A 27,826-nucleotide genomic window follows, 5' to 3' on the forward strand; every position below is an offset into this window, starting at 1 on the left:
TTGCTTCCTTTCAACGTTTATAGCGGGGTGTCTCTTGTCTCATCGGCTGCCACGTTTGCCCTCTCTCTACGTGTTTCGTCCTAATCTAAACCTTAGAACACCGATTGGATCAGTTCCTTGCACATTTTCCTAGACGCATGATGAAATCATGGGAATAGAGCCTGAGAAGCTCGTCGCAACGCTTCCCCCAAAGCTGGTGTTATCTTCGTCCTGCCACGATCTTATATACAGAATCAACGCCTGTTCACCATGAGGGTGCAGTTCCTCCTGTTGTTTGTCTGCCTATGCCCTGCTCTATTTGCCTTTGTCGCAAGTGTTCCCCATGTCGATCGTCGCGGATATGGCCCTCTGCTAGCTAGAGACTCTGAGAGTAACGATGCGTCCAATGCGACAATCCCAACTGCGAATGCGACGAGCAATGCGACGGCGACAGAGAGCTCCAACTCGACCGCAGCCTCTGCCACTCCAGTGGCCACGGTGAACGCCTCGGAACCGGTTGAAGGTGAGTCGCTCCTGCCTCGTTCAAGCAGCGCTTTCTCTAACAACGCAAAGACAATGGCGCCAATTCAACCGCACCCGGAGAGCTCCCGATCCAACCCTCCGTAACACCCGCTCTCGGAGTCGGCGGGTTTATCCTGCTAGTCACTGGCAGTGTTCTGGCATTGATTGGAGTGCGGAATCTATGGTAAGCCTCTCTGCTGCGTCGCTCTGATGACTCTTTCTTATCAGACTCTAGGATCCAAGTCTTCTTATCCTCCGCTTTCCTGACAAGTCTTGGAGTCACGGTAAGCTCACCCTCACTATGCCTGGAGGCGTCTAATCAAGCTAGGTGCTCATCGTCTACGTCATGAGTCCGCCAGTCCGAGTTGCAATACAAGGCGCGTACCTCGTAGCGATCTTCTTCACGGGAGTGACATTCGGCGCACTCGCCATAGTCTTCAAAGAACTGGCTGAAGGTCTCGGCTGTCTGCTAGGCGGTTTCTGCACGAGCATGTGGCTGCTTTCCACGCGATCCGGTGGACTGATCAAAGCAACGGACGCGAAAACTGGATTCATCGGTGCGATCTCTGTTGCATTCTACGCTGTTTCGTTCAGTCACTATACCCGGCCGTACGGGTTAATTGTTTCGACATCCATTGCTGGTGGTACGGTCGTTTCTTTGGGGATTGACTGCTACAGTGAAGCTGGATTGAAAGAATTTTGGCTTTACCTTTGGGGTGAGTGCCTCCTTCCGTAATGGTAAAATCAAGCTGACCTTGCAGCGTTGAACGATGACATCTTTCCCCTCGGAACGGATACGTACCCGGTTACTCGATACATCAAGGTTGAGCTCGCGGCCACAGTCATTGTAGCCATTATGGGCGTGATTTCGCAACTGCGCCTATGGAAGGTCGTGCGTGAGCGAAGAGCGCGCGAAGACGAAAAGCGGCAGGAAGAACAGAGACAGAAAGACGAAGCCGAAGCAGAGGTCGGGAAACGCTTGGAAGAGGATAATCTGAAAGAGCGCATGGAATGGGAGGCTAAATACGGCGACCACGAGCCCGGAGCGTCTGACAGCTCGGCGAGCATTCCTGAACTAGCAGCGAGCCACACGGATGAGACAGACGGCCAGGACAAAGAGAAGGATGATGCAGAGAAAAAGAGTATCGCGGACTCTGCAGTTTCTTATCGCTGCTCTGACTGCAGGGCACGCGGGAACGATGATTCTTCGGATACCAACAACACCGGGAGTGAAACCCAGCGTCAGGATACAGACACAGACTCGGCGGAAAAGGAAACCTGCACTCCAAGTGAAGACGTACAGGGGGATGGTAGCTACCCCAAAGCTCTGCGCGGTGTGATATTGGATGACAAGAGCTCGGATATGACAGCGATTGTCGGGTCCGAGACAGCCTCCGTCTACTCGAAGCGATTATCCGTGCTTTCACGCAAGGCCTCTGCCAAGAGCGCGGCAAAGTCCGTCAAAAGTGCCGCAAAGCCTGTTTCGGATTTCCAAGAGGCTTTGGTAGCTCGCGCTGACGATGTGGATTCTACATTTGGCGTTGTGGACGATGCGGAATCTGATTGTCACACAGTTGCTGCGCACAGCCAGTACCAGGCCATGTTGGACGAGGAGCTACCTGCAACGGCAGACGATCTCGCTGCTACGGACGCGTCGCCAGTGAAAAGAGAAGCAGGTGCACAGGTGCACACCCAGAGCAAGTCAGTGGCAGAGAAAGAAGACATACCGCAGCGTACAGAAAGCTCTACCGACAATGCTCTCGAAAATGATCAGATCCAGAAACCGACTAAGGCTATCACGTCAAAGCCGGCCAACATCAAGGACAGCAGGGTTGACTCTGCGGAAGCATGTTGGCAACCAGATGAAACCAAGAAGCAGTCGACCGAGACTCAAGCTGAAGTGCCAAAAGACTCCGCTGGGCTTCAGAGCTCAGGAGAGCAAGTGCAGGCTGAGCATCAGCCGGGCGTCATTACAAACGTCGCACGATCACAGAACGAGGCTATTAGCCAACACGACGAGGATGATCGACCAGAGGAAAAGCCTTCCAAAGGCAAAGATGACCCTGAAACACAGGGTGAAACTGGGAACGCTCAACCGGATAAGCCAGACCAAACCGGTCAGGCTGACATCAAGGGCGAGCCCAGGGAGGACTCCACAACTCCTGAAAAACCCGCCGAAGAAGACAATAATTCGACCGGATTATTGAAGGAGGACCTTTCGAAGGAGAAAGCCCCGAACAAAGATGAACCCAAGCGTCTGAACGCAGAGACGGTGGAACAAATCCCAAAACACACATCAAGGGTCGTCCAAGCGTACCGCATGAACGAATGGGCCAAACATCTAGCGAATGCTGATATCCCCGAACCAGAACCTATCCAGTTCTTTGAAGACCGACAGCCAGACCCGGCTGAGGAAGAGGCCGCGCCGGTCAATGTGACGGAATTGTTACAAACGCCACTGAACGCGCAGCCGCCCCCAGCTGTTGAGTCTCGGAAGGACACAAACGAAGTCCACCACAAACACGATTCTCGAACAGGTTCGCTAAAAAAGAAGAGAAGATCAAAGTCTCCCAGACGGCTTTCTGGCCAGTCATTTGGTTCAGCGCATGTCTCCCATAATTTGGCCCCTGCGGTGCAACCACAAATAGGTAACATTGCCACTCCATCTTCAGTCACGCTCTTGCCTGGTGAACAAGGCCGCGATGACAGCGAGAAGGCGAAATCACGCTGGAAGGGACCGGCACCTCTCATCGCCGTGCGGGAGGACATGATGCGAAGCCGCCTGTCGTCTCTTTCCCTCCCAACCGACCCCTATGCGCGCCACAGCACTGGGCAATCACCCACGGACTTCTCATCGCGGTATCCGTCTGGTTCGACCTTTGCGATACCCGAGGAGGACGACGACGACATCCCTCTGTCTCAGCGCCGGACAATGCTCCACCAACAGGCATCCCCGGTTTCACCGACGAACGCCGCGCCGTCCAGATGGAACAATCCCGGCGTGCCATCGAGGGCGAACTCCCCAGCTGTCCTGGCAGCGTGGCGGGAGTCTGTCCGGGATGACCTTGGGAGACGGGACCCGCTGAAACTTGCCCAGTCGACGACCCCAGGCATCGGCGCCTCGCCGTACAGCCAGCTGGGCCAACCCAACTCTCCAGCTAGCCTTGGGGATAAGATCGCTGAAGGGATGCAGAGAGGCGACATGAGCGACTTGCATCGGGAGGCCCTGCGGCGGATGCAAGCCAAAGCCAATCAAAGCGTCAATCGGCAGATATGACAGTTTATTGGATATGGGTGGTGTTTTATTTGGTCATCTGGAGTCATGGTAAAGGGTTGCTTGTTATGTTAGCGATGAGATATGTATTACCCGACTACCTACTACCTAATCTTTCCGCTTGTTTGTACCTACGTCGATCATTAGTTTCTTTGCAGTGACATAATAATCACAAGACCCAGCTTGAATGCAATTTCGGGGGATCGGTGGATCGCCATCCCTTGAAGAAGAGCAGTGAAGTCATGATGGAAGGAAGAGCTAAGTTTAGCATGGTTGGAGCCTTACTTGCACACTATTTGGGCTATTTGAGTAGTGAGGCGACCCGGCCTCGTCCGGGCTGGCCTGGCTGGCGATGTTTCGATTTAAGAGCTTCAGAGATTTCATGATTCATTCATTCATTCTTTCTTTATAAAATCCCGGCTTTGTCCCAACGCCCCTGGCCCGTTCTTATTATTCCGGCCGTTTCTTTCGTTTTCCTCCCAACGCCGTCAGCCCTGTAGTGAAGCCGACTTGATGTGTCCATTGGATGCCCTTGATTGAATACGGACTCCTCCACCCAGCCATTCTTTAAAATCAATCTGACTCTCATGACTATCTTCTCCATTTCCTAAATCCAAACCATCTCCCGAATTATACTCCAGATCCATCGCATCATTGTGGATGTCGAGCTCAGATCGAATCTTGTCCCCAGCCAGTGCGCCCCTTTTCGCCCGCCGCCCGCCAATCACAGCCGCCCCGGCTTCCTCTCACTTTGTCTCCCTCAACTTCCACTCACCACGGCTCCTCTGTCTGCCTCCAGGCTCCCCTCTCCAGCAAAAACGGCCGCGTCACGCTCATTCCGCGATCTCCCTATCATACCACCGCCCCAGATTAAAGAGCCTGCTCCATCGAACCCTCCCCCGCGCGCTGCATTGCACGACCCCCAACCGAGCCCCACGGCCTTACCCCCATCCGACCTCGAACGCCTGGAGATTGCATCTGAAACGCAAACACCCGTTACGCCCCCTTCACGAGCCCGATCATCATTCCTGCAGAACCGCTGGGCGCCTCCGAAGATTTTACGGCCACCCGCCGTTCGCCTCGCGAACCCGGTCAACTACGTCCCGCGTATCTCGCCGGTGACCGCAGTTGCGCAGGCCTCGAACGAGAGCCTCCCGCTTGGATCACACCGAGACGCGTATCCACTGCTCACGATCCCCGAGCGGCGTCGCAGTCGGCTCTCACCGTCGCCGAATAGTCTAGTTGTCGAGCGCAGTCAACAGGAGTCTGAAAGCGGCCGGTCGAGCATAGCGGTGCCTCGAGGGAGGCAGAGCGGCGCATTCGAAGACGTCCCGTTGGAGATGGAACCTGTAGCTACACCCGAGCGCGCTTTGGGGACCGATCGTCCGCGTCATGTCCAGTCACAGCATTCTCTCCGATCACAATCGCAAATCGCGTCCGTCCCATCGAACCCAGGGGTCCCGAATGAGCCGGACGTTGCGGAGGAGCTAGCCTGGGGCCCGGCCCATCCTTGCTTTCCACATATCAACCCGCACGTTCCGCCGGGGTCAGACGAGTACATGACTACGCGTATTATTCGGATTCGACGAGACTGGATGGTCAGGGGGGATTTGGCACCGACGTACTCGAATCTGTATCCGGAGATTCTCGACCCGCTACTGCCCGAGCAAGAATTCCGACGGATCATCGCGACGGTCAACGACGAGCTCGTCGACGCGTTCAATCCGTTTAGCTTCCGCAATTGGATCGATGGGGCGATTGGGTTGCTCACCGGGTGGATCTGGGAGGATATCGGCGCGCCGGGCGTCAAGAGTCATCTGAGGCGTGTGGAGGACTGGCTGGAGAAGTGGAATCGCGAAGTCGGGGCCAAGGACGGCGTCCGGATCTGGAGTCTGCGGAGGACGGCGTACATGTCGCTCGATATACAGATTCCTGATCCCAAGGTCGGCATTATTCCCAGCGAGGGGAATCCGTCGCGGCCTGGGACTCGACCGGAGAGCGGTGGTGTATAACCATCTTCAATTTTCTTCTTCTTCTCCCTATACCCCTTTTTTCAGACTACTTCTTTCTCTTAATTCCGGCTTTGTATATTAGCGTCTTCGTCTCGGACTCTGCTTCTTTCTCGGTCCTCGTCTCGGTGTATGAGATCATGTCTGATACCATTTTTAGATCACGGCTGTGGTCATATGTATACAGCTTTACGTGTTGGCTAGGCCACTGCACAAAATAATTAAGGTCCAATTTTATATGCTATTTTTACAGTAAAAACTGTAATCCGTCAATCGACGATTGGACCATGTCCTATACTAAAGGTTCCGCCCGAGCTCCAGCGCCCGCTCCGCCAATGGCAGCCCTTTCTCCTGACCACGGCCGAATGTACATCTCCGCCCCCTCAACCCTTCCACCAGCCCCAACTTCCCACAACACAACACAGCAAAATGCTCTCCGGAATTCTAATCTTCAACCAGAAAGGCGAGAATCTCATATTTCGGGCATACCGAAATGACTGTCGCCCGCGGCTCGCCGATATATTCCGCATCCAGGTCATATCGAATCCGCAGGTGCGGTCTCCGATCCTGACGCTGGGTTCGACCACGTTCAGTCATGTCAAACATGAGAATATCTACATCGTTGCTGTCACGAAGAGCAATGCGAACGCGGCCCTGGTCTTTGAGTTCCTGTATCGGCTCGTGTTGCTGGGGAAGAGCTATTTCGGGAAGTTCGATGAGGAGGCTGTGAAGAATAATTTTGTGCTGATTTACGAGTTGCTTGATGGTATGCTGCCTCTAACATTACCTCCCTGGGCAATACTGATTACCTCTTCGTAATATCTAGAAATCCTCGACTTCGGCTACCCCCAAAACACCGAAACCGACACGCTGAAAATGTACATCACAACTGAGGGCGTCAAGTCCGCCATCACCAACAACCCGACCGACTCCGCCCGCATAACACAGCAAGCCACTGGCGCGCTTTCCTGGCGCCGCGCAGACGTCAAGTACCGCAAGAACGAGGCCTTCGTGGACGTGATCGAGGACGTGAACCTGCTGATGTCCGCAACGGGGACGGTCCTGCGCGCCGACGTAAACGGGCAGATTGTAATGCGTGCTTATCTATCCGGAACGCCAGAGTGCAAGTTCGGTCTGAACGACCGGCTGCTGCTGGACAATGATGCCGCGGGGCCTGGGTCCGCGAATCCGAGTTCTGGCGGGCGAAGCGGTGGTGGTGGGGGAGGGGGTTCGAAGACCAGGGCTGCGGCGGGGAGCGTCACGCTCGAGGACTGCCAGTTCCACCAGTGCGTGAAGCTAGGACGGTTCGACGCGGACCGGATTATCAGTTTCGTGCCGCCCGATGGCGAGTTCGAGCTGATGCGGTACCGCGCTACGGAGAACGTCAACCTCCCATTCAAGGTTCACCCGATTGTGCGGGAGATCGGAACTACGAAAGTCGAGTATAGCGTTGCCATCAAGGCGAATTACTCCTCGAAACTATTTGCCACGAACGTCGTCATTCGCATCCCCACGCCGCTTAACACGGCCAAGACAACTGAGCGGACATCTCAGGGCCGAGCAAAGTACGAGCCCGAACAAAACAACATTGTGTGGAAGATTGCACGGTTCTCCGGTGGTGCAGAATATGTCCTCACGGCCGAGGCGACATTGTCAGCGATGACAAATCAAAAAGCTTGGAGCCGGCCGCCCTTGAGCCTTAGCTTTTCTCTTCTAATGTTTACAAGTTCCGGATTGCTTGTGCGCTACCTGAAGGTCTTCGAAAAGAGTAACTACTCAAGTGTAAAGTGGGTACGATACATGACCCGCGCGGGAAGTTATGAGATTCGGTATGTTGCCTTGCCTTTTTCCTTTGCTTACCTACTCGATATTGGTCATGGATGATACTAACTTGAGTGCAGTTTTTGATCAAGGGTTTTCGTTTCGTTTCTTTCTTTCTTTCTTTTTGATCAATTTGTTTTGCAAAGTCCGCTCGCTGGTCGAGCTTGATGTCCGGCAACTAGCCGTAGATAATAACTATTCCTAGCACTGGTACGCAGTGCAAACATACTTTGACTACATTTCTGACTACATCCCTTCATTTCACTTGCAATACTATATTCGACCTTGGTAGTTCCGATCTCCCGTATGATCGGATGAACTTTGAAGGGTAGGTTGACATCTTCAGTTGCGGGATAGCACATCAGCTCGAACTCGCCGTCTGCCTACGCTATTCAATAGCCAAACGTCCATCGCCTACTACACTCCACGCTTTCCCTACCGCAGTTCTCGATCTAACACAGCGCAAACCTATAAACTGTGGACGAGACGAGAAGAGCGGATCATGGCGCCGGACTGGACTGGACTGGATCGGGAGTGATGGACGTGCATTGGAATTGGATTGGGATTGTTTATGCTCCCGGGGAAGTTTGGGATGTTGATCTAAATATAGAACATTGGTCGGAACAAGAGTTGATATAATATGATGTGCATGTAAGGCATTAAAGACATCGGCCAGGAGACCTGGGCTAACTGGTAAGATCGAGATGGTAAGAGTGTGGATAAGACATGTCCAGGGGCATAGCCGAATAAGATGAGCAGGACAGCTCAGAGCAACATAAAGTACAGTGAAGTCGTAATGTACATCGGTCATCGGGAGCATGAAGAAAAAAGAAAAACAAATAGGTATCGAGAAAAGTCAGTCATCCGCGTAAACTCCAAACAAAAGAAAATGCTACAATACAAAAGAGAAGAGAAGTAAAGTGATCACATCCAGTCGTTGTGGATGGCTTTACGGACTCTCCGTCCGCCGCGTCGTAGACCGACATTGCCCTCTCCAACGAGGACCTGCCATCGTTGGCCAACGCTCGCGTGGTCTTTGCCCATGCGCCGCGCGCACTCGTCCCAGTCGCGCTGGGAGAGCTGGAACTTTGCAAGGACGAGCTCGACGAGGCGCTGGTCGTCGTCTGTTGTCCAGTCGTTATCGTCTGTGGAAGCGACTTCGTCTGATTCTGGATGTTTTTGTTGTTCTTCGATGGAGGGGAGGGCTGCGTCGGGGTTGAATGATGGTAGTAGTGAGGATGATTGTTCTTGCTGACGTCGCAATGCAGGAGAAGGAGGAGATTGCGAGACAGGCGGCGAATGAAGCGAGTAGAAGTCCGTCTGCGAAAGACCAAGAGGAAGCTCGTAGGGGAGATGCCTCGCGCGCTTCGGCGTCGACGGGTTCAGCGCATCGACAGCGCAAACCGCGCTCGAGCTTCCATCGAATTCCATATCCAGATCCTCCTCAAAGATATCGCGCCTCCGCTTATTCGGGCCCCTTGATCGCGGCGACAGAGGCTTGTATGATAGAGTGTGCGAGTGCGAGCGGAAGCGCAGTTTGGTGTCACTGTTACTGTTGCTCTTGCGCGACGAGGCGGGCGACGGCGGAGCGGGTTGGAATGTAAGCGGGCTTTGAAGACGAGCTGGTTTTGCGCGGCGCGAGGATGGCGCTGGTGTGGTGAGGAGGGATTGCAGTGCGCGACAGGTTCCGAGGAGCCCGTTGCCTGGGGGTCGGACTCCCCTGTCGTCGTCCGAGGGAGGAGGCGTGGAGAAGAGGCGGCTGGGTGTGAAGCGCGATGCGCGGCGCATGTCGCAGGGGAGTGCGGAGGGGAGAAGCATTGCGCGATTGTTGTTTAGATGGATGCGATGCGATGGGGGATGAAAATGCGCGAGGAAAGGAGGGTGGTGAGCTTGGTTGTGCGCGCGGTGGGTGGCGCTGTTTTGCGCCGGAGGGCGTCTCGAGGTGGTGGGGAGGTGGGACGGGGTTGAGAAGTTGATGAGTATAAAAGTTGGTGTCAGCGATTTCGCCTGGATGAGTTCCGAAGATGCGACGATGATATTTCGAGTGTCGTTGATGGAAGAAGTTGAAACGGGCGATGGTGTTGGGGGAGAGATAAGTGGAAAAGGGGAGTGGAGCCACTGCCCGCAAGCGGATAAACAATGAATGTATCAGAGGTTGGGCATGTAATAATAGAACGGCCTATAGTCGTCTGACGAAAGAATGACTGCAATAATGACCGCAATGCTGATGCTGATGCTGATGCTGACTGTTAAATGACTGTGGTAATGAATGACTGGGATTCTGGCTTCCTCCATTCTCCCTCTGCTCCTTTGCTTCTAGATGGCCTGGTCATATATGAGTGCTATGGCTGTATCTACATCACCAGGGTGGACTGAGAGTCTGAGACAAGGAGAAAAGGGGACGGGCTCCTGCGCAAGGTGGAAATCTCCTTGACAGTGTCTTCTGACTGACTCCGTCAGGCCCGTGCCGTGTGGGACAGCGCGCATTGCGTCGCATGCAGTGTACCGTGCATTGCAATTAGAACTACCTATTTGTACGGAGTAGACAGCAAGTAATCTGGTACGGATTAATTGGAGTCCAGCATTGGAGTCCAGCCACGCATACTCCATATAGAACAAAGAACCTAAAAAGGGCGATGAGTTGGTGCCGAGTACAGTCTCCTCGAGGTGGTTGGGGTCTCTAGCTACTCCGTCGGCGTAATATCTTCCCCGACCTGGATACCAGCCTCCTATCCTCTGTGTTCTTGCCCAGGACACTACCTACTACTCGCACATCGTTATAAAGATGACTCGAATCCCGTAGAGCTGCCCATGTCGTCAATGGCGCTCTCTCAATCCTCCTCTCTGGCAAGATTGGAGAGACGAAACGCGTCGCGACGCGTAGGTAGCGCGTCAAAGCGCGTCGCAAGCGCGTTGGCCAATCAGAGTCGTGTGCCTGAGCTTGTGCCTCATCATGATAATCATCGACATCAACTACTTTCGTTGATCAGATGTTCAGATTAATTGATTGTTGAGTCACCGTGACGTCCGCAGCCCAGACTCGAGACTGAGAGGAAGAGCATCCCTGCTCGCTGGAAGCCACTACTGCTGCCCTGTCGATCCGGCAGTGACCCGGTCCTCTGTACCTGCATCTACCCCCAGCCCCTCCTTGCTTGTCCAGCGGAAGGCTGACATTCTTCCTCGAGGTCAACGACAGCACGGACTCAAGAATCTTACCAGTGGATGGAACTGAGTGGGCAGTGGCACTGGGCACTACTGCGAAGTTCGACTCCACCCTGGCGTTTGATTCCGTTCCTGTCTCAGGCACAACCTCAGCTCACTGGGTGTGTATATCCTGACTACCCAATAGATATCCACTCCTCCAACCTAAGGCGAACAACCCCTGTGCCCGACACCTTGCGTTAATGCAGGCGCACTTCGGACTCGGCGAATTGATCTCGTGGGGCTTGCGTCTGCATTATCTTGCAGCATTGATGCACTTCATCTACCACAGTCCACGAATGCTTGATTGACTTGAGTGCTTGTTCTGCCCCAAACCTTTGCACAATTGGGTCACATCTCATGGCAATCTCTCAGATGATAGGATGTTTAACCATTCACTTTCGAACCCTCGCCGATTCCCGGACAGCACCGAGATACCTCCATCTTATGTGTTGGCTTCTACGAGCCAGGCAGTTCATTGAAGGATCAAAGACCCAACCGAGCCTTGAAATACTATCCAGGGTCTGCTCCCTATGTAGGGCATGCGATGGCCTATGGATGATCGAATTGAACCCAGGGCTCGCCTACCCTTGAACTATGATACATCCTGCCGGATGCCAGCCACCTAGTCCTGCCGTCTTATATCGTCGAAGATCGGCGGGAGGCGCGTATTCTCCGACATGCATCTGTCAAAGCACGTCTATGATTTGGCCTGCAGGTTCGGCGATTTGCGGTTGTCGGCCCCTTGCTTCCTGCTGACTCTAGGAGTCTAGTCTACTCCGTGTGGCACTCACCCGAGATGGACAAAGTACTGGGTCTTCGTAGGTGAGACCAGGAAGGGAAGGGGAGGGAAAGCAAAAGGGTTCTAGGGCTATGTCTACCCTGCGACCCCTTTATGTGATGCTTCCCCTTGAGCTCATGCTCCGGGCTTTCTTCTATTTGGTGATTTCTCTAACAAGTTGGTAGCGACTGACTACCAGACCTGGGGCACCTACATCCCTCGATGTTTAGGTCAGAGTATCTGATTGTTCAGGTGCCTAGCACACCTGAAGTTATTGCTCCCCTTGCTCTAGGGCGAAGTCACCACTGCTCTGTAAAAACTAGGCATACACACGGCTTCCAGTGCTATGACCCCTCAAGCTCCACCTAGCCCAGGACTTAGGGCTCGAGCTCCGGGACAATTTTACCCAAGACAGAAAAACTCTCCACTTGCCCCCAATGAGGTCATGAATTCGCGATAGAATAATCAGAAAATAAACAGATGTCTACACGCACTGACGATAGTACTACAAAACTGCTCCTTATTAACCCTCTGCCTTCGCAAGACAAGTCTCGTCCTGGTTTCATATCGATTCGACCATCTCAATCCTATCAAGAGAAGCAACGAAATATACTAAGCATCTCCTCCAAGCCTACCACATCAACCAAAATGGATACACACCCATCTCCTCCAGCACCCAGCCACAACCAACCTCGAACACATCCAACCCCAGCACCAGCACCAGCACCACAACCACAACCACAACCAATAATCCTCTCCCCCTCAGCAATAACCGCCCAACCCCCCGAATCCTTCCCGACACCATCCCCAGGCTCCCCAGGCCGCATAACCAACAACCTAACCTGGCGCACCCTCCTCTCCACCCCGCAAACCCCCCGCACCGCCATGTGCGCGGGTCTAGCAACGTGCCCACCACGCAGCGGCTCGCTGGCACTCCACCGGCACACCCAGGCGGAGATCTACTACGTCACGGCTGGACGTGGGGTCGTGGTCATCGAGGGCGTTGAGCACGAGGTGCAACGGGGGAGCGTGCTGTTTATCCCGGGCGATGCGGAGCATGGGGTGCTTAATCGGGGGAGTGAGGAGTTAGAGTGGTTTTACGTTTTCCCTACGGCGGGATTTGGGGATGTTGTTTATCGGTTTGAGGGGGAGGGGGCGATGGAGAGGGCAGAGGAAAAGGAAGGTTAGGTGAATTGGATGATGGATTGGTTCTTTCGCTCGTGTTTTGGGGGCCTTGGAGGGTTGGTGACTACAGAGTACACGCTGCATCTAGCCTGAGCTGCTTGGGCTGTCTGACCTGTAGCGTCTATGGTTGCGAGTAATCATGCGACGACGGGAATGGTATTAGCGTGATTGGAAGGGTTTAATCATAGATAATAACGGCAGTGGATACTGCATTGCCATCTCTTAAACATGAATCATAGCTTATACCTCCACCCTCTCTCATTCCCAGAATGAGGCGTCCACCCCTCGATCTCATCCAGCTTCCTATTCAGCTTCCTACCCCTCCAATTCACCGCAAAAGCCGACACTGCGACAAGTGCACAACCCATGATCAGCAACCCCCCGCCCATCCGATAGTAAGGCTCCTGGCTAGTCGGATAGAAGTACGGACTAAACCAGTGGCTTGACTGGCTGATGCAATTGGCAATTGCGATGAGCGCAGCCTTTTTCGCACGTGGGGACGGGACAACCGTCGTCTCCCAAGAGAGCTGCAGATTGAGTCCGTTGTACGTGCCGCAGATCAAAAGGACGAGGCCGAAATACCGGGCACCGACGTTGAGGGTGCTGATCAGGATGCTGCAGCCCGCGGCGGAGAAGATGATGGGGATGACGATGTGCCAGGTTGTTTCTTGCATTCTGCCGCAGGACCAGGCTACAACGCAGGCGAAGATGTAGGCGATGGCGTATGGCGGTGCTTGCACGAGGTATGTAGTCATTGTGTCGAACCCGAATGTTTTCATGATCTGGTGGAGTAGTTAAGTTAGTTATACCTACTTGAGTAGCGATGGTCGTAGTGATGCAAATGGAAAGGCGAACTCACCGACGGCAAGAAGTCCTTGAAGCTCTGCGCAGTGACGAGAGCAAAGTGCATGAGGCAGAAGAACCATGTGAAGGGATCTTTCACTGCATCTCTGAGTCCGTCCCATGTGCCTCCAACGGTCTCATCGATGCCACCGTTAGACAGAAGCACACGGTACTGCGCCATTTCGCGTTCCTCATCGGACAGGAAGCGAGTGTTATGAGGCCAAGCGGGTAAGAAGATGAAAGAGCCCACGGCAACAAGGATAGACGCTATGCCTTCGATCAGGAAGAACCATTGCCAGGCGTGCAAATTGGCAATGCCGTCCATGTTCTCGAGGATACCGGCCGCAAGGAAACCGGACATGATGTTGGAGATGGTATTGCCGGCGTGCCATATCGCCATGCGCATAGGCGACTCTTCTTTCGTGTACCATGACGAAGTCACTGGGTTATCAGCTTCGGACATGACCATGGAAGGAGAACCAAGAAGGAATTCGGACTAAAGATTTCTACTCACACAAAGTAAGGGCCGGAAAGAAAGGTGCTTCTGCCAGACCGATGAAAAACCTAACAACGCAGAATCCCGCACCACTAAGGCAAATTGTCAGCTCAGTTGTTAGACTGCCCGGGGAAACTGACTTGGTCATCGCAGGCATGCAGATCGTCCCAGCGCTCCACATGAACATCATAGTCAGAAGGAACCAGCGCGGGTTGGACTTGGCCATGAGAAGATTTCCAGGGAGTTGACCGACCAGATATCCCACATAGAAGGTCGAGATACCGGCGTTCCACACTGTATCGCTCATGTGGAGGTCTTCTTGGAGACCGGCCAGACGGGCATTAGAGACATTGATGCGGTCCAGGTAACTGATTATGGTATTAGCATATTTGCGTAGAACGTAGAGGAGGACTTACTTCATCAGAAACATGAGAGTCACGCAGGGCATCATATGCCAGTCGATCCTTTTCAGGACCTTCTTGTTAAGAGCGTCCATCTGCTCGGGGCTGAGATCGCGCAGCAGGTCGAATCGCGCCTGGATTTGCTCCGGTGAGACATAAGTGCCATGGACAGGTTGTTGCTTTACGGATTCCGTGACATCCTCGATATGGCTTTCAACCTCCTTGAGGTCTCTATCGGGGTTATCTGCTTCCTTCAACTCGACCCCGGCCGGATCAATGGAGGTCGATGTAGGCATGATGAGTATGAGATTGAGTTTGTCCTAAGAGCCACAGAGTAACGAGGCAGTGTTGTGGATAAGTGAACTCTAGTTAACATCTCGCGCTCTTTATATGACAACGTCTAATCAATACCCGAGGAAGAATTGGAGACATAATGGAGCAGAAACCTGGGGTTGCGGGGGTCCCAGAGGGCCACTATGAAGGATCCCGTGGGAGCACGGGAGAACATCCAAGACGGAACAAACCCGTAACTGCCCAGTGGCCGTGGTCGACTACAGTTGGAGACATTTGCCGGGGAGGCGAGTGCGATAGCGTACCTTGGCAGGTGTCGATACCCCATGACAACCGCTGCGACGGTAAAAGAGCAAAGAGCGCGCCTTAGCGGGTTGCTGGATGTATGATTCAATCTCTAACTTATACCGCAGAAGCAAGCGTAGATGAAATCTCTTACTCGTTGCTCTTCAGGTCTTTGCGCTCATCAACAATGCCGCAACATTTTCATAGACCGTAAACACTATACCACCGCTGAGGACCAACCTGCCTAGCCGCATCGAGCTTCCGCGCCAAAGCGCTCTCACGCCCCCGTCTCTTAGCACACCCTGCAGCGCTTCCATAGTGGATGCGCCTTTGGCTCCCTGGGCGCGCGTCTTGATAGTGTCGAAAGGCTGGGTCATGTATACAGTTATGACACCGGCCGTAGCTCCCATACCAAACGTGAGTGCTGGGTTTTTTGTATCCTTGATGTTGGTGCGCGAGGATACCAGCTCCTTGAGGATATTATATGAGCCCATGCGTACGGCAGAGGTAGCGGCCTGCTTCATTGTAGTAGACAATAGACCACGGTACACCTCCTTGAAGCCAGACTCGGCCAAGATGGTGCGTAGGGCGTGAAATCCGCCCTTGTAGCGACGTGCTGTCGATGATCGTGCGTCATCGATTCTACATTACCAATAGAATCCTGATTAGCACCGGAAAGTCCACTGTATATTAAAGCTAACGGGCTTTTACTCACAGGGCAGTCTTGATTCGTTCTGTAGGGGTCACTGCGACCACGCTCTCGACCACGCCTGCGACCATGCCAGCCAGGATTCCGCGGCCTGGTGACAGAGTCCCATCGGCATCGGACAAAAGGTTCTTGATTGTATCAAACGACAAGAAACGAACACCAGCCTTGAAGGCTGTGCCGAGTATCAAGGTTGAGCAACCAGTGTAAATGGCTCGGACCCCATCCTGTCGCGCCGTGTGTAATATAACAGTCAGAGGATTCCTGGAAAGCGTAGTGGACGTCCCGCCAGCATGGCTTTGGCTCAACTGTGCTCGTGTTTTAGCGAACTCGAAAGGATACTATGTCCAATTCAACACCGGTCAGCAATGATACGCGGTACGGGGCAGAGAGGATAAGAGCGCACAGTAGCGGTCGCTTCCACAGCGCCAGCAACGGCACCCGCAGCCAGCGAGATACCTGGCGGAACCGTATTCTTCTTAGCCACCTGAGGCTGTTGCCTCGGCGCAGGCACTGTAGAGCGCAGCGGGGCTCCGGGTACAGTAGTCATCGAGAATACGGGGTAACGAAACAGAGCGTGGCCGATGATGGAGCCAGTGCTAAGAGAAAACTGCGGTAAAAAAAAGCCTTCGAGAGGTACCAAATACCAGGATGGTATAATATTTGAATGTTCGGCATTGCTCCGATGATATCTCGCCGCAGCGAATTGATTGGAAGGGATGAGTGGTGGTTGGACGTGGAGTCGGAACGTCGTTGGTGTGGAGGAGCCTCCGTTCCCGCGGGATCTCCAAAACCGCTCTTCCCGTGGGTAGCGTGCACGTGCCAGCGGGGTTAACAACCGCCCGCCGGGATTTCAGTTGCTACACCTTCATCTATCCAACTCAGTTCATGGAAGCCCAGCACGGCAGGGAGTCTCCTCCCCACTCATTGGCTCCGTCTCGCTCCCGCCGGCGGCGTGCTGTCGAAGCTTGCTCGTTTTGCCGTAGAAGAAAGGTGCGTGGTTGGGCCACTGTCCTCTACTCGAGCTAACGGTGAGGTGCCGTTAGATCAGATGTAATAATGAGCGTCCCGTATGTGCAAACTGCAAGACGTACGCCCAGGACTGTGTCTATGAGCCTATTAGCGAGCGGGAACGGGAAACTGGCCGTGGCCGCCATGAACGCCCCAGACATCCGAGAACGCCAGGGGGGAGCGGTATGAGCATTGACAAGAATGGGCGTCCACGATCAACCCAGCTATCACATAGTAGTGGCGAACCTATTCGACAGCAAAGTCTGCGAGAAGGGGTGTTGTCTAAAGATGGTACGGAACAGGGTCGCGTATCTGCGTCCTCTGAGCCTGGAGTGGCTCGCGTCTTGATTTCAGCCAACGGCGCGTCCAGTTACCACGGACGTACCAGCGCATTCTTCGAGGATAATGTTCCAGATCGGCTGACAGGCCCTGATCAACCTCCTCGGATGCCAGATGACTGGGTAGAACGGGGACTTGTTGCCGAGGCAGCTAAACAACGTAAGTGACAGCTTGGTATCAGTTTCTTGTTGGCACGTCGTTCTATGGTTTTTTTCACCACTTGGCATGCATATAATCAATATCCACCTGTCTTGATACCCGGCTTCAGGACCATGGTCGAGGAAGGTGATTGTTGAAACACTCGGCCTTGATTTTATGCAGCCAGGTGCCGATCATTCGTGCCAACAATTCTATCTCATCTCTGTGAAGCTAAGGGAAACTTAGGTCAAATGGAGGAATTGAACTTTCGTCAAGGAAAACTCGACTTTGATGGCGTCGATCCTGACCTTGGGATGCATCTGTTGTCGCTCCATTGGAATCGCCAGCACCATTCGTTTCTGATAACTTATCGTCCGGCCTTCATGAGGGACATGGCCTGCAATGGCCCTTATTTCTCTAAGTTGCTCCTTAACGCGATCTACTTCGGTGCCGCGAAATTCAGCCCTAGATTGGAGGTTCGAAAAGATCCTAGTGATGTCCGCACTGCAGGCTGGAAGTACCGTGAGCGAGTCCGCGAACTTCTAGGTGGTGCACTGGACCGCAGCGATATCACGACGATCCAGGCATTGCTGATGATGACAAACTCACTATTTGCCCTCGGTGATGAAAGAAGCGCTGCGTGGCTGTATTCCGGACTGGCCTTTCGCATGATAATCGACTTGGGTATGCATGTCGACCTAACGGGCACAAGCCGCTTTTCAGACGAGGACCTGGAAATCCGGCGGCGAGTCTTTTGGGGCGCGTTTGGTATGGGTCTTCATTTGATTTTCCTTGTGCTGTTTCTGTGGCTGACGATGCATGAACATGTAGTTGTAGATAAGATTCAGAGCCTTTATCAAGGCCGCCCAGTCAGCTTAAAGGAGACAGACGCTCTCGTTCCGATTAAGTTCTTGGATACCTACGAGGAGCTAGAACATTGGAAGCCATTTGCATACTCAACTTGCGCGCCGGATTACCCAGGCATGCCGGCATATAGCACGTCCACCTTCACGTATCTGTGCAAGCTCTCAGTGATTATGAGCGACATTCTCAGCTGCATATACACAGAGCGCAGTTCCAACCAAAGCCCTACAGAGCTTGCAAAAATGCTGGGCGAGTTGCAACTTAGGTTGGACCAGTGGAAAGCTCGTTTACCAGAACACCTGCAATTTGATCCAGCCAAGGTTCAAACAGTGGCGCTTCCGCCGCCTCATGTATCCAGCCTACAGTAAGTCATGTCTGCGCAAGGAGTACTGAATAGTGACCATTTGAGCTGATCAATCTAGCGCAATGCATAATTCGCTCGTCATTCTGCTTCACCGGCCGTTCGTAGCAGACGGTCATCTATACAGCACGTCTCCATCAATATCTGTCGACTCCTTCATCAAATGCGCCTCCGCGGCATCGAATACTAGCAAGCTCCTGCGGGCCTATCACCGTGCATTCTCCATCAGGCGAGCGCCTTATCTTATATCATATGCGACATATGTTGCCGCGACAATCCTTACCCGAATCGCGGCCCGACGCAGGAATGATTCAACAGCGCATACAGACCTAGCGACATGTCTAGCAGTCTTCAAAGAGAACCAAGAGACCAACTCGGCTGTCAAAAAGGCGGCCACAATTGTCGACGGCCTCATGAAAAAGCTTGGGGTGGTAATCAAGGACGTTTCGCTCACCGCGCTCGAGATCGACGCACCAACACAAAATTTAGATCAGATCTCCCAGCCTAATGAGCGCGCTGTCGAAGCACGCCATCAGGACAGTGTCGTTTACGACGCTGACGACACGGCAGCTCATCCCGTGACAGAGCCCTCAAGCGCAACTGTTGATCACCCAGTGCCCTCACCAGGCTCGGATTGGATGGATATAGACGGTATTATCCAGAGCTTTTTGCAGGAGAATGGTGGCCGTGGAGGCAGATTAATGGGATATGATGCTGACGGAATCTCGAACCCACCTCCCCAAAGACTGTGGATGCCACCACACCAGGGAAACCCTCCCCAGCCGGTGATATATGATAGAAGCCTTACCCTTGGAAACCCGACTACGTTTCGCCCTAATGGAGTGCATTGGTCAGAGGGTCTTAGTGAGAGGTATCAAGGGGAGCACGGCGGGTTGACAAATAACGAGTTTTCGTCCCTAGAAGATCCACTATTTGGCTTTAATGGTTCGTCCATGGACGGATTTCCGTTTAACGCATGGTGAGTGTTCTTGACACCCGTGGGACAACGGTACGATCTCTATGCGGGGACAAGCAGTACTCCCGCTCCCGTCGTATTCCCGCGGGAACGCTCAGATGCCCGTGTGTGTGGGGCATACAATATCTTGCCCTCGCAAGGGCACAACGATCTTCTTTGGCATTACCCGTCAAGATTCTTTCCGAGTATCCTTCCAATAGAAGCTACGCTATAACTTGGATGCAGATTCCGCCATTCAAGATGAAACCCATGGTATGGTCCCACATGGAGTTGAAATGGTACATCAGTTACTGCCGCGGGTATTTAGGAGGGCACTTGGGCCGGGGACTCTTGAGAATATCATAAAGGTGCATGAGTCTTGTCCTCCCTGGCTCCAGAAGCTTGGAACGCATAGAACTATCCTATCCAAGATGCTTGATGTGGCTACTCAGCAAACCACCAAGTCCCGGCGACTCCAGCGCCATACCCTACCCTGCGTTCTCATGCGCGCGGGAACATCCAAGGGCATCTTCCTCCACCGAGATGACCTGCCCACAAAGGAGAGCGACTGGGCTCCTCATCTCATCTCTGCCCTCGGATCTCGAGGGAACGATCCTCGACAGATCGACGGCGTCGGTGGAGGGACCTCAACGACATCCAAGGTCGCCGTCGTGCGTCGGTCAAAGCGGCCAGATGCAGACGTCGACTGGACATTCGTTCAAGTTGCCGTGGGGAAAGAAACGATAGACCTCACCGGCACTTGTGGTAACATGACTTCTGGCGTGGCACCGTTCGCCGTCCAGGAAGGCCTCGTCAAGCCTCGGCGCGGACAAACCAAGGTGCGCCTTCCTCTACAAATATACTTAGGGCAAAATAAACGCTAACCAACATATAGATGGACGTGAGGATCTACAACACAAACACAGACCGAATAGTCATTGAGACCGTCGAAGTCGACAGCTCAGGCGACTACGAAGAAGACGGCACTTTCACCATTCCCGGCGTCAGCACACCAGGCAGCGAAGTGAAATGCAAATTCGTAGCCCCCATCGGCAGCATGACGGGAAAGCTCTTCCCTTCCAAAAACCAGCAGCAGCAGATCCTCTGCGTGGACCCAGGATCTCTCATGCCGAGCCAAGAATCCCTCAATGCCCGAGTAACCCTCATCGACTCCGCAAACCCATTCGTCCTCATCGATGCGACCTCCATATCCACGGCCCTCGTCGCAACGATCTCGTCCGAATCATCTCGAAACGCCTTGGTCGAGTCCATTCGCCGCGCCGGCGCCGTGGCAATGGGCCTAGCCAGTGACATCGAGACAGCCGGCAAGACGCGCGGTACGCCCAAAGCTGCGCTCGTTTATCCACCGACCGTGTCTCATGCCGGTAGGGGGATGAGCAGTCAATCAGATATCCGCGTGCAAGCGTACTCGATGTGCTTACCGCACCCTAGTCTCCAGCTCACTGGCGCGGTGACTGTGGCAGTTGCGCTGAGCTATCCTGGTACAATTGTAGCTGGGCTCTCGGCTAGCCCTGCTTTCGCGGATGGGGCCTCATTGCCGCTGACTCCCGAGCAGTCACCCCCGCCTGAGGATAAGATGGAAGAGAGCTTTCCGCTAGAACGTGAAGTTCTGATCGAGCACAGCAAGGGGACTATTAAGGTGGATGTGTCAATGGAGAAGAATGGAGGGGTAGCTAGCTGCGCCGTATCACGGACCGCAAGGCGATTGTTCGAGGGTAAGGTGAGGTATTATATTCAAGAGAACGAGCTTTAACTAGAGCAATAAAACTTGGTGTGGTATTAGAAACTCCGTGAAGGCAAAGCTATAACTAATTAAGATGACCGTAATAGTCACATAATCAAAGCGAACGTCTGTGGGCTTTCTTATGGTAGGGAAGCAGGACCATGTCCGAAACACTCTCCGGGCCACTCTCGTAGTCTGTTTCGTTGGCGTAAGAATCAAGATCAACTATCAACGACTCGCCCATGGCCGCGCGCGGCTTCCAGTCCCTGATAGATCGCTCGTAGAGGGCCTCGAAATCGGCTTTATGGGATGGGTTTGTGAACCAGACATGCTGCAGTGCTTGCTTGACATCCATGCGTTTTGATACATCATGCTCGAGTAGTCGAAAGACGAAGTCGTGGGCTCGTTCGCCCACTCTGAGCCGGCTCATCCTCAATCCTAGGTTATCGACAGCTCTCCACCGCCAACCTGCCTCTTGGGGAACATGGTCGAAAACCGGCTCTCCTGTGAGAAGGACCCCAGTCAGGCAGCCCAGGGACCAAAGATCCGCAGCCTTTGTATAGCCTTTCTGGCTTCCCTTGACCACCTCAGGAGCACTAAATTCAAATGTCCCCACCGTACTCGACATTCGATTCGTAATTGGATCGACAAACGTGGCGCATCCGAAGTCAGTAAGAACCACCCTACATCCGTCGGCCCTAGAAGTCATGAGTATATTGTCGGGCTTCAAGTCCCTATGGACGATATTCCGAGCATGGAGGAAATCGAGGGCGATAACTATCTGGCGCACAATGACCGCCGCCTCGATATCAGGCAGTCTTCCGCCCTTGTACTGTATGTAGGAGAATAGGTCACCCGCGGTCAGAAGGTCCTGGAACATGTATCTACTAATGTCAGAGTGGTAATCTAATGCCACCTGGGCATGGTCTAGACTCACATCGTATTGTCACTCATGATCACCTTCTCCAGTCCAATGATGTTCGGCTGTCTGGATTAGATGAGACTTGATAAAGAAGGTAGACAACTCACATGCTGCAACGTTTCCAGTATCTTGGCCTCGCGCTGGTACTGCTCGAGCTTTCTTTGCAGCTGAAGCTCGGCACAACTATCTCTCATCCTTGCATTCATTGTCTTCTTGGACGACTGCTCGCGTTGCTTCCCGCCCTCTTGAATAATCTGGTGTTTGATTGTGAGGAGATTGACAATTTTGCATGCGAACTGCTGCCCGGTGCTCTTCTTGTACGCCATATGGACCTGCCCATACGCACCAGAGCCGAGCTTGCGCCGCGTAATAAGGTACTTGGAGGAAAATGCCTGCAGCGCATTAGTATTTTTTTCTTTTGATCAAGGTTGTAAGCACCCACCCTCATCTCAAGAGCTTGGCAGGAATCGAAGCATATGGGTTGCGAATTATCAAAGGACCGGTAAAGGAGGTATACGTCTGCCGCGAGACGAAGGATATCACCGTCACTGAGAAGGAAGCTGCTTCCACTATCGCCCATTCGGTAGTCGTTCCACCAAGTCCCATTCATCGAAAGGTCCTGGGCGTAGACGAGCGGAGCCACCTCTTCCGGGTTATCCTCATCGAAGATGACGGTGTAGATCCATAAGTGTCGGTTGGAAACGAGCGGGTCATTGACAACGAATCGACTGGGCAGAATTAGCTCAGAAGGTATTTCGGGCTAGATGAGGTATGGGAAAGATACCATTTCCTAGGATCTCGACCAACGTAGATCTCTCGGTGACTATAGATTGGGACCGGGGTCGTAATCTCCTCAGTGTCGGGATCCCAGGTAGAGATCGTTCCAACCAGGGCACCGGATGAAGGCGTGACTTCCCAATCGTAGTTCATAGGGATAATGAAGCGAAAGTGAGATAATTAGGATATGAAGATAGAATGTGAGCGAGGGATTATGAAACTAAACTGCAGCATAGGTATGTCGGTGTGTGTTGGTAGTTGCAGAAGGTTGGAGATGGCAAAGGGAAGAGGTTTGGGACATGGCCAGCTCAAAGAGGCAGCAGCAAGGATGAATGAATATACATGAAGTGAAGAAGGTTTGGGACATGGCCAGGCTGCCTCTTCTCAAATAGGCTGGAGCAAGGCTTTCCCGCCAATTTCCATCCCAGTCATGACCATGGCCCAAGCTATATGTTCAAGTCTAGTCATTGGATGTTTAGCTCCCTATCGTTATAGTGCTAACATCACCGTCTATCGCCCCTGGCCCTGTTGCATCCTCCGGATCCGCTCTTCAGCCGCTCTCGCACGTCGTTCCCTCTCCAACCGCATCCTCATCTCGGGCGTCATGCCTCGCATCTCTTCTTCTCTCCTCTCCTGAGCTGTCTTTTCTACACTACCCACAGTCCGGCCGCCTTTCTTCGTCGTGCGTGACGCCGCCGCCGCCGCTTCCTCCTCCTGCCGCAACCGATCCATCTCGGCCTTTCGCCGGTTCGCTTCCTCCTCTTCAGCCGTCTTTCGCTCTCTTTGTGACCGGCTGTCTGCATCGGCCTTGGATATAGCTGACGGAACCTTCGCAGCTTCCCAATCCCACTTTGACTCTCCAAGTTCGTGACGAGCAACGCGGAAGGCGTCCCGCGTAGCGCGGTCTCCTGCGAGTTCAAACGGCGTCCTTCCTTCTCCGTTGGCAGACGTTGGGTCGGCATCGGCTTTGGTGAGGAGGGCCAATACCATGGCGGGCGCATCGAGGTTAGACGCGAGATGAAGAGGCGTGGGACACCGGAAGTTTTGCTGGATGTCTGGAGGTTGGAATGTGAAGGATGAGGGTATAGAGTTCTTGGTCAGATAAGATATCAAGGCAGGAATCTTTGAGCGACGGATGAGGGCCTGTATTTGTATAGTATGCATGATAGCCTCTTCATCCTCTTTTGATATCTTTGGCTTCTGCGGCTGCGGCTTTGGTGTAGAGGGTTTTGATGTTTCCCGTTGCTTCGCCTCCGCAGCAGCAAGAGCAGCTTCGTCAACTTGGCTAACCTTCACCCTAGTAAGCTCTTTGAAGCACCTCATGAGCTCGGTCTGAGTCGCTCGACGAGTACTGAACGGGAACCCTCTCAACCTTGGGTCGTTCTGCTTCAGCACTTGCCCTTCATGCTGACCAAAGAGGATCCTACGGTTCGTAGACCCAGCAGCACGGACAAACAGAAGCTGAGCCTCGTTGATCATCTTCCCCCAATCCTGTAACAACTCCCTAATCTCCTTCTCCAAGGTGGCTTCATTATACCGTCGTAGACTCGAACCCGCCGAATGCGCCGCACCCTTCGCCGCATCGCTGGCGGACTGAGAACCACCCTGCTTCCGTCTAGTCGTATACCGATGAAACGACTTATGCGCAATAACTCGAGCCTGTCTCTCCTCAACACCACCCTGCCTCCGATGGACCTCAGGCGCCAGCGAAACCAGCATCGCCGCAAAGTGCCCACCACCGATCATACACATAAAAATATGCGGACTCGGAGGCGCGGGCTGCCCATTCTCCTTTCCCTTCTGCTGCGGATATATCGGCACAAGCTGTTTCCTCTTCAGCGACTCAACAAGATGCCTCCTTTCCTCCTGCTCGACATTCGTAAACAGCGCCCGGTAAACACCCAGCGAGGTATTCGGGGGAAGAACCGGGTTCGTAAACCACAGCAGCGGATGTTTCCCGACTCCCTTCGGTGTGATGCTCTCCTCATCCTCCCCAGCCGCCTGCGAGATCTTAGCCTGCCGTTTCAGCAAAGCCGTCAGCTGGTCTCCGCCCTCATCGTCTTCCTCCTCCGAGGACTCGGAACCCGAAATCGACTCGTCGAGCTCCCCGATCGCCTTTGTGAATTGGACTTCGTCTAGAACGGCGTTTCCGCGAAGCTGCGCCCTCACATTGTACTTGTGGTGGTCAGAGCGCACATGCTCGCGTTGGTCTTGGACGTTCGCGAAGGAGACCTTACAGAGGGCGCAGCTGGTTGTGGTTGCAATCGCGTGTTCTTGCGCTTCGTCTGAGGGCTCTTTGGGTGTAGATTCTGTCTCGGTGACGGTTATGGGCTGGTCTTCGCCTTTGAGCGCGAGTGATGCGAGGAGTTCCTGGGGGAGATCGTAGACTTCGGGGCGGTTAGCAGACGCAGATGAGGGGACGGCGCATTAAAAGGACGAACTAACCATATAGTGGTCTTTTCAACAGTTCCTCTACTCTATTGTCGGTAGCCATCGCGGCCTTGAGGGATTGTACAGGAATGGAATCGAAGATGATGACGAAATTGGGCCCCTCCGTGAATGTCACCGCCCGATGGTGGGGTCAAAGGTCTCTTTACTGTACTTTGCTTTCTGTTCTGATCTCTTATTCTCTTCCAGAGATTGCCTTCAATTTAAGTCAATTGAGTTGATTGTACTATTACTAACAATCCTCTTTCTGACTCACTGATGAGTCTGACATGGCTGCTGCGCCCAACCGCGCCACCACAAAGCGTCCAAGATGCCTGGTAACCAACAAGATTTTGTCACTGAATCTTTCAACATCAGAATTGATTTTGGACATCTCCGATTCTCCGGAATATCTGTTCATGGAAATTCCAGATTCGCTCACGATTCCTGAGGCCATCGAGCCTACCGCGCGGAAGCTTCCACAGACAAATGGCTCCCCACGTTGATTGTATGAGTCAAGACCAACCGCTTCTTGGACACTATCTTGCATATATCCTCGACATTGTGGGTTTGGATTTCTCTGGAGTCACCGTGGCCCAGAAGTAAGGGTCGTCGTAACACTCGCTGGCATCCCAAATTACCCATAACCACGGTATCTCCCGCCGAAGCATGTGGTACCAAAGCGACATACGAATATGATATAATGACCGTACGACTGGATGGAGTCTTACGATTTCTCTTGGTCCAAGCATCTCCAATACCTCCTGTAGTAGTCCCTGGGGAAGCCTAGCGAATACTTCTTGGGCAGGGGTTAGTGGAGGACTCGCCCCAAACTGGGATAAACGATGCGCCGTTGACCATAGCCTTCATGAACAACGGTCCAAGCTGAACACAGACAGAAAACGGATTTGGGATCACCCATATGCCTGCACCATAAACACCATTTGGGCCAAGGCCAGCATACTGCTCTCGGGATAAATCTCGAAGTTTCTCATCCCGGTTGGCAAACAAGTTGGAAGGTTCAGCGAAAGGAAAATTGTCGAGCCGGAGACAGCACTGTCCACTGCCACCAGACGGAGAGGTCGTACGCATGATCACCAAAGCCTTGCAGCAAGCCCAGGAGAACAAGCAGCCGGTTGAGATAGTCCTCAACGAATGGGACGGACTGACCAGCAATTGGATCTCGTATTTTTCGCTATTTAGCCCTTGGGTTAATGTGGTTGACATGGTCATGCGTATATGGGTAGACAGGGATGATGCAGACCCTACGCTCCGTCGAACGCAAAGACAATACTTTCATTCATTCCGAATCTCTCATGCTATAAAATGCATGAATGGAGACACCGATGGCGCCTCTGAAGAAGCCATTGAATTTGTGGAAAAGCTACAAGAAGTGTGGGCCAGTAAGGTTCAAATACCAGAAACCACGAGGAGGTTAAGGCGAACAACATATAACCGAAATGTGGCCCTAAACGATGGGTTTTACCAAGGCAGAAATGCCATTATTGCAACGATGAACTCGACACGGAAGAACAGAGCGACCACCACGAGACGTGGTTTTGCAGAGGAGCCGAAGGTCCAGCCAGAGACGAAGATGGTACGCAGTTACACACATGCCGTAACTGCGGCGAGCAATTCCCTGCTGCCTGGCAGAGGCACCGCCATATGATGTGGCTTTGCGAGGGTGAAGATATTACCCATCGGGAGAGGATAGCCCGTGTTACCTACCGTGGAGTTTGTGACGAGAGAAAGGGTGCCATTTGACCAGTGTCTGGGCCGTGGCCAGTTGAGATTTGATAAAGATCTGCAATGGAAATCCAAAAAAGAGGAGTAATTTTGACTACCTCGATGCCACGAAGAAAGGTGGCACCAGGAATCCCGCAACCGAAGTTGAACAGGCCGCAACCTCAGCTGAGACTCACAGCAGCAAACCAATGCACAGTTGCAGGTTTTGCCATGAGACATATGAGACAGGGGGGTTCCGGAATGTGCATGAAGCCTATATGTGCAAAAGAAAGCCCTCAGAATTGTGGGATATGTGGTGGACTTTGTGGCACAAACGGACAAGGGCAAGGCCACCAGAGGTACTGCCCTGACCATATGCCTAAGGAGCCTGAGCCCGAAAAACCCCAGTTTTCTGAAGCCTTTTCAATACCGACACTGGTCCAAGCCATTCGCTAGTATCGGTGACAAGCTCAACCATGAAGGGATATGCAAGCCCAAGGAGCCCCACCTGGAAAAACCCAGCTTTGCAAAGCCCTTTCAATGCCGACACTGCTCCAAGCCATTCGCTAGTGTCGGTGACAAGCCTAACCATGAAGGGAAGTGCAAGCCAAGGGCCGTGGTTATACCAGGAAAGCGAACTGCGGACGAAGCGGGCCTTTAGAATAAGCCCCCAGCTGAGCCTGCAATGGTTGATTCTCTGAAGCCTTATCAATGCCGGCACTGTCATAAGCCATACTCTAGAGCCGGTGACATTAGTCGCCACGAAGAG

The 27,826-nt window shown here is 53.2% G+C and overlaps 12 protein-coding genes across 12 annotated transcripts; 7 read left to right on the plus strand and 5 right to left on the minus strand.

Annotated features, from left to right (window-relative positions):
* Nucleotides 1-249: 249 nt before the first annotated feature.
* On the plus strand, nt 250-3,778 carry DSM5745_06978 (uncharacterized protein; the record flags this gene model as incomplete). Its single annotated transcript, XM_026748994.1, has 5 exons — nt 250-502; nt 553-685; nt 737-785; nt 830-1,217; nt 1,263-3,778. 5 exons carry the CDS (start codon nt 250-252, stop codon nt 3,776-3,778), a joined length of 3,339 nt encoding a protein of 1,112 aa, XP_026602084.1.
* Nucleotides 3,779-4,435: 657 nt separating this feature from the next.
* On the plus strand, nt 4,436-5,787 carry DSM5745_06979 (uncharacterized protein; the record flags this gene model as incomplete). Its single annotated transcript, XM_026748995.1, has 2 exons — nt 4,436-4,562; nt 4,589-5,787. The coding sequence occupies 2 exons, from the start codon at nt 4,436-4,438 to the stop codon at nt 5,785-5,787; spliced, it is 1,326 nt and encodes a 441-aa protein (XP_026602085.1).
* A 426-nt stretch (nt 5,788-6,213) lies between these two features.
* DSM5745_06980 (AP-2 complex subunit mu) lies at nt 6,214-7,692 on the plus strand (the record flags this gene model as incomplete). The annotated part of the gene is made up of 3 exons (XM_026748996.1): nt 6,214-6,550; nt 6,611-7,613; nt 7,686-7,692. The coding sequence occupies 3 exons, from the start codon at nt 6,214-6,216 to the stop codon at nt 7,690-7,692; spliced, it is 1,347 nt and encodes a 448-aa protein (XP_026602086.1).
* An 837-nt stretch (nt 7,693-8,529) lies between these two features.
* Nucleotides 8,530-9,423, minus strand: DSM5745_06981 (uncharacterized protein; the record flags this gene model as incomplete). Its single annotated transcript, XM_026748997.1, has 1 exon — nt 8,530-9,423. The coding sequence occupies one exon, from the start codon at nt 9,421-9,423 to the stop codon at nt 8,530-8,532; it is 894 nt and encodes a 297-aa protein (XP_026602087.1).
* Nucleotides 9,424-12,235: 2,812 nt separating this feature from the next.
* On the plus strand, nt 12,236-12,775 carry DSM5745_06982 (uncharacterized protein; the record flags this gene model as incomplete). Its single annotated transcript, XM_026748998.1, has 1 exon — nt 12,236-12,775. The coding sequence occupies one exon, from the start codon at nt 12,236-12,238 to the stop codon at nt 12,773-12,775; it is 540 nt and encodes a 179-aa protein (XP_026602088.1).
* A 688-nt stretch (nt 12,776-13,463) lies between these two features.
* On the minus strand, nt 13,464-14,808 carry DSM5745_06983 (uncharacterized protein; the record flags this gene model as incomplete). The annotated part of the gene is made up of 5 exons (XM_026748999.1): nt 13,464-13,505; nt 13,632-14,056; nt 14,130-14,203; nt 14,252-14,479; nt 14,528-14,808. 5 exons carry the CDS (start codon nt 14,806-14,808, stop codon nt 13,464-13,466), a joined length of 1,050 nt encoding a protein of 349 aa, XP_026602089.1.
* Nucleotides 14,809-15,252: 444 nt separating this feature from the next.
* DSM5745_06984 (Tricarboxylate transport protein) lies at nt 15,253-16,344 on the minus strand (the record flags this gene model as incomplete). Its single annotated transcript, XM_026749000.1, has 3 exons — nt 15,253-15,730; nt 15,804-16,135; nt 16,201-16,344. 3 exons carry the CDS (start codon nt 16,342-16,344, stop codon nt 15,253-15,255), a joined length of 954 nt encoding a protein of 317 aa, XP_026602090.1.
* Nucleotides 16,345-16,853: 509 nt separating this feature from the next.
* Nucleotides 16,854-19,490, plus strand: DSM5745_06985 (fungal specific transcription factor domain-containing protein; the record flags this gene model as incomplete). Its single annotated transcript, XM_026749001.1, has 4 exons — nt 16,854-16,864; nt 16,918-17,303; nt 17,529-18,510; nt 18,569-19,490. 4 exons carry the CDS (start codon nt 16,854-16,856, stop codon nt 19,488-19,490), a joined length of 2,301 nt encoding a protein of 766 aa, XP_026602091.1.
* Nucleotides 19,491-19,893: 403 nt separating this feature from the next.
* Nucleotides 19,894-21,236, plus strand: DSM5745_06986 (uncharacterized protein; the record flags this gene model as incomplete). Its single annotated transcript, XM_026749002.1, has 2 exons — nt 19,894-20,301; nt 20,358-21,236. 2 exons carry the CDS (start codon nt 19,894-19,896, stop codon nt 21,234-21,236), a joined length of 1,287 nt encoding a protein of 428 aa, XP_026602092.1.
* An 85-nt stretch (nt 21,237-21,321) lies between these two features.
* Nucleotides 21,322-23,058, minus strand: DSM5745_06987 (uncharacterized protein; the record flags this gene model as incomplete). The annotated part of the gene is made up of 5 exons (XM_026749003.1): nt 21,322-22,090; nt 22,144-22,190; nt 22,236-22,520; nt 22,571-22,856; nt 22,913-23,058. The coding sequence occupies 5 exons, from the start codon at nt 23,056-23,058 to the stop codon at nt 21,322-21,324; spliced, it is 1,533 nt and encodes a 510-aa protein (XP_026602093.1).
* A 357-nt stretch (nt 23,059-23,415) lies between these two features.
* On the minus strand, nt 23,416-25,399 carry DSM5745_06988 (putative C2H2 finger and ankyrin domain protein; the record flags this gene model as incomplete). The annotated part of the gene is made up of 2 exons (XM_026749004.1): nt 23,416-25,292; nt 25,351-25,399. The coding sequence occupies 2 exons, from the start codon at nt 25,397-25,399 to the stop codon at nt 23,416-23,418; spliced, it is 1,926 nt and encodes a 641-aa protein (XP_026602094.1).
* A 1,023-nt stretch (nt 25,400-26,422) lies between these two features.
* DSM5745_06989 (uncharacterized protein) lies at nt 26,423-27,001 on the plus strand (the record flags this gene model as incomplete). Its single annotated transcript, XM_026749005.1, has 1 exon — nt 26,423-27,001. The coding sequence occupies one exon, from the start codon at nt 26,423-26,425 to the stop codon at nt 26,999-27,001; it is 579 nt and encodes a 192-aa protein (XP_026602095.1).
* Nucleotides 27,002-27,826: the final 825 nt, after the last annotated feature.

The sequence above is a fragment of the Aspergillus mulundensis genome (genome assembly GCF_003369625.1).
Source record: "Aspergillus mulundensis strain DSM 5745 chromosome Unknown scaffold_7, whole genome shotgun sequence".
In the NCBI taxonomy this organism is placed as follows: Eukaryota; Fungi; Ascomycota; class Eurotiomycetes; order Eurotiales; family Aspergillaceae; genus Aspergillus; species Aspergillus mulundensis.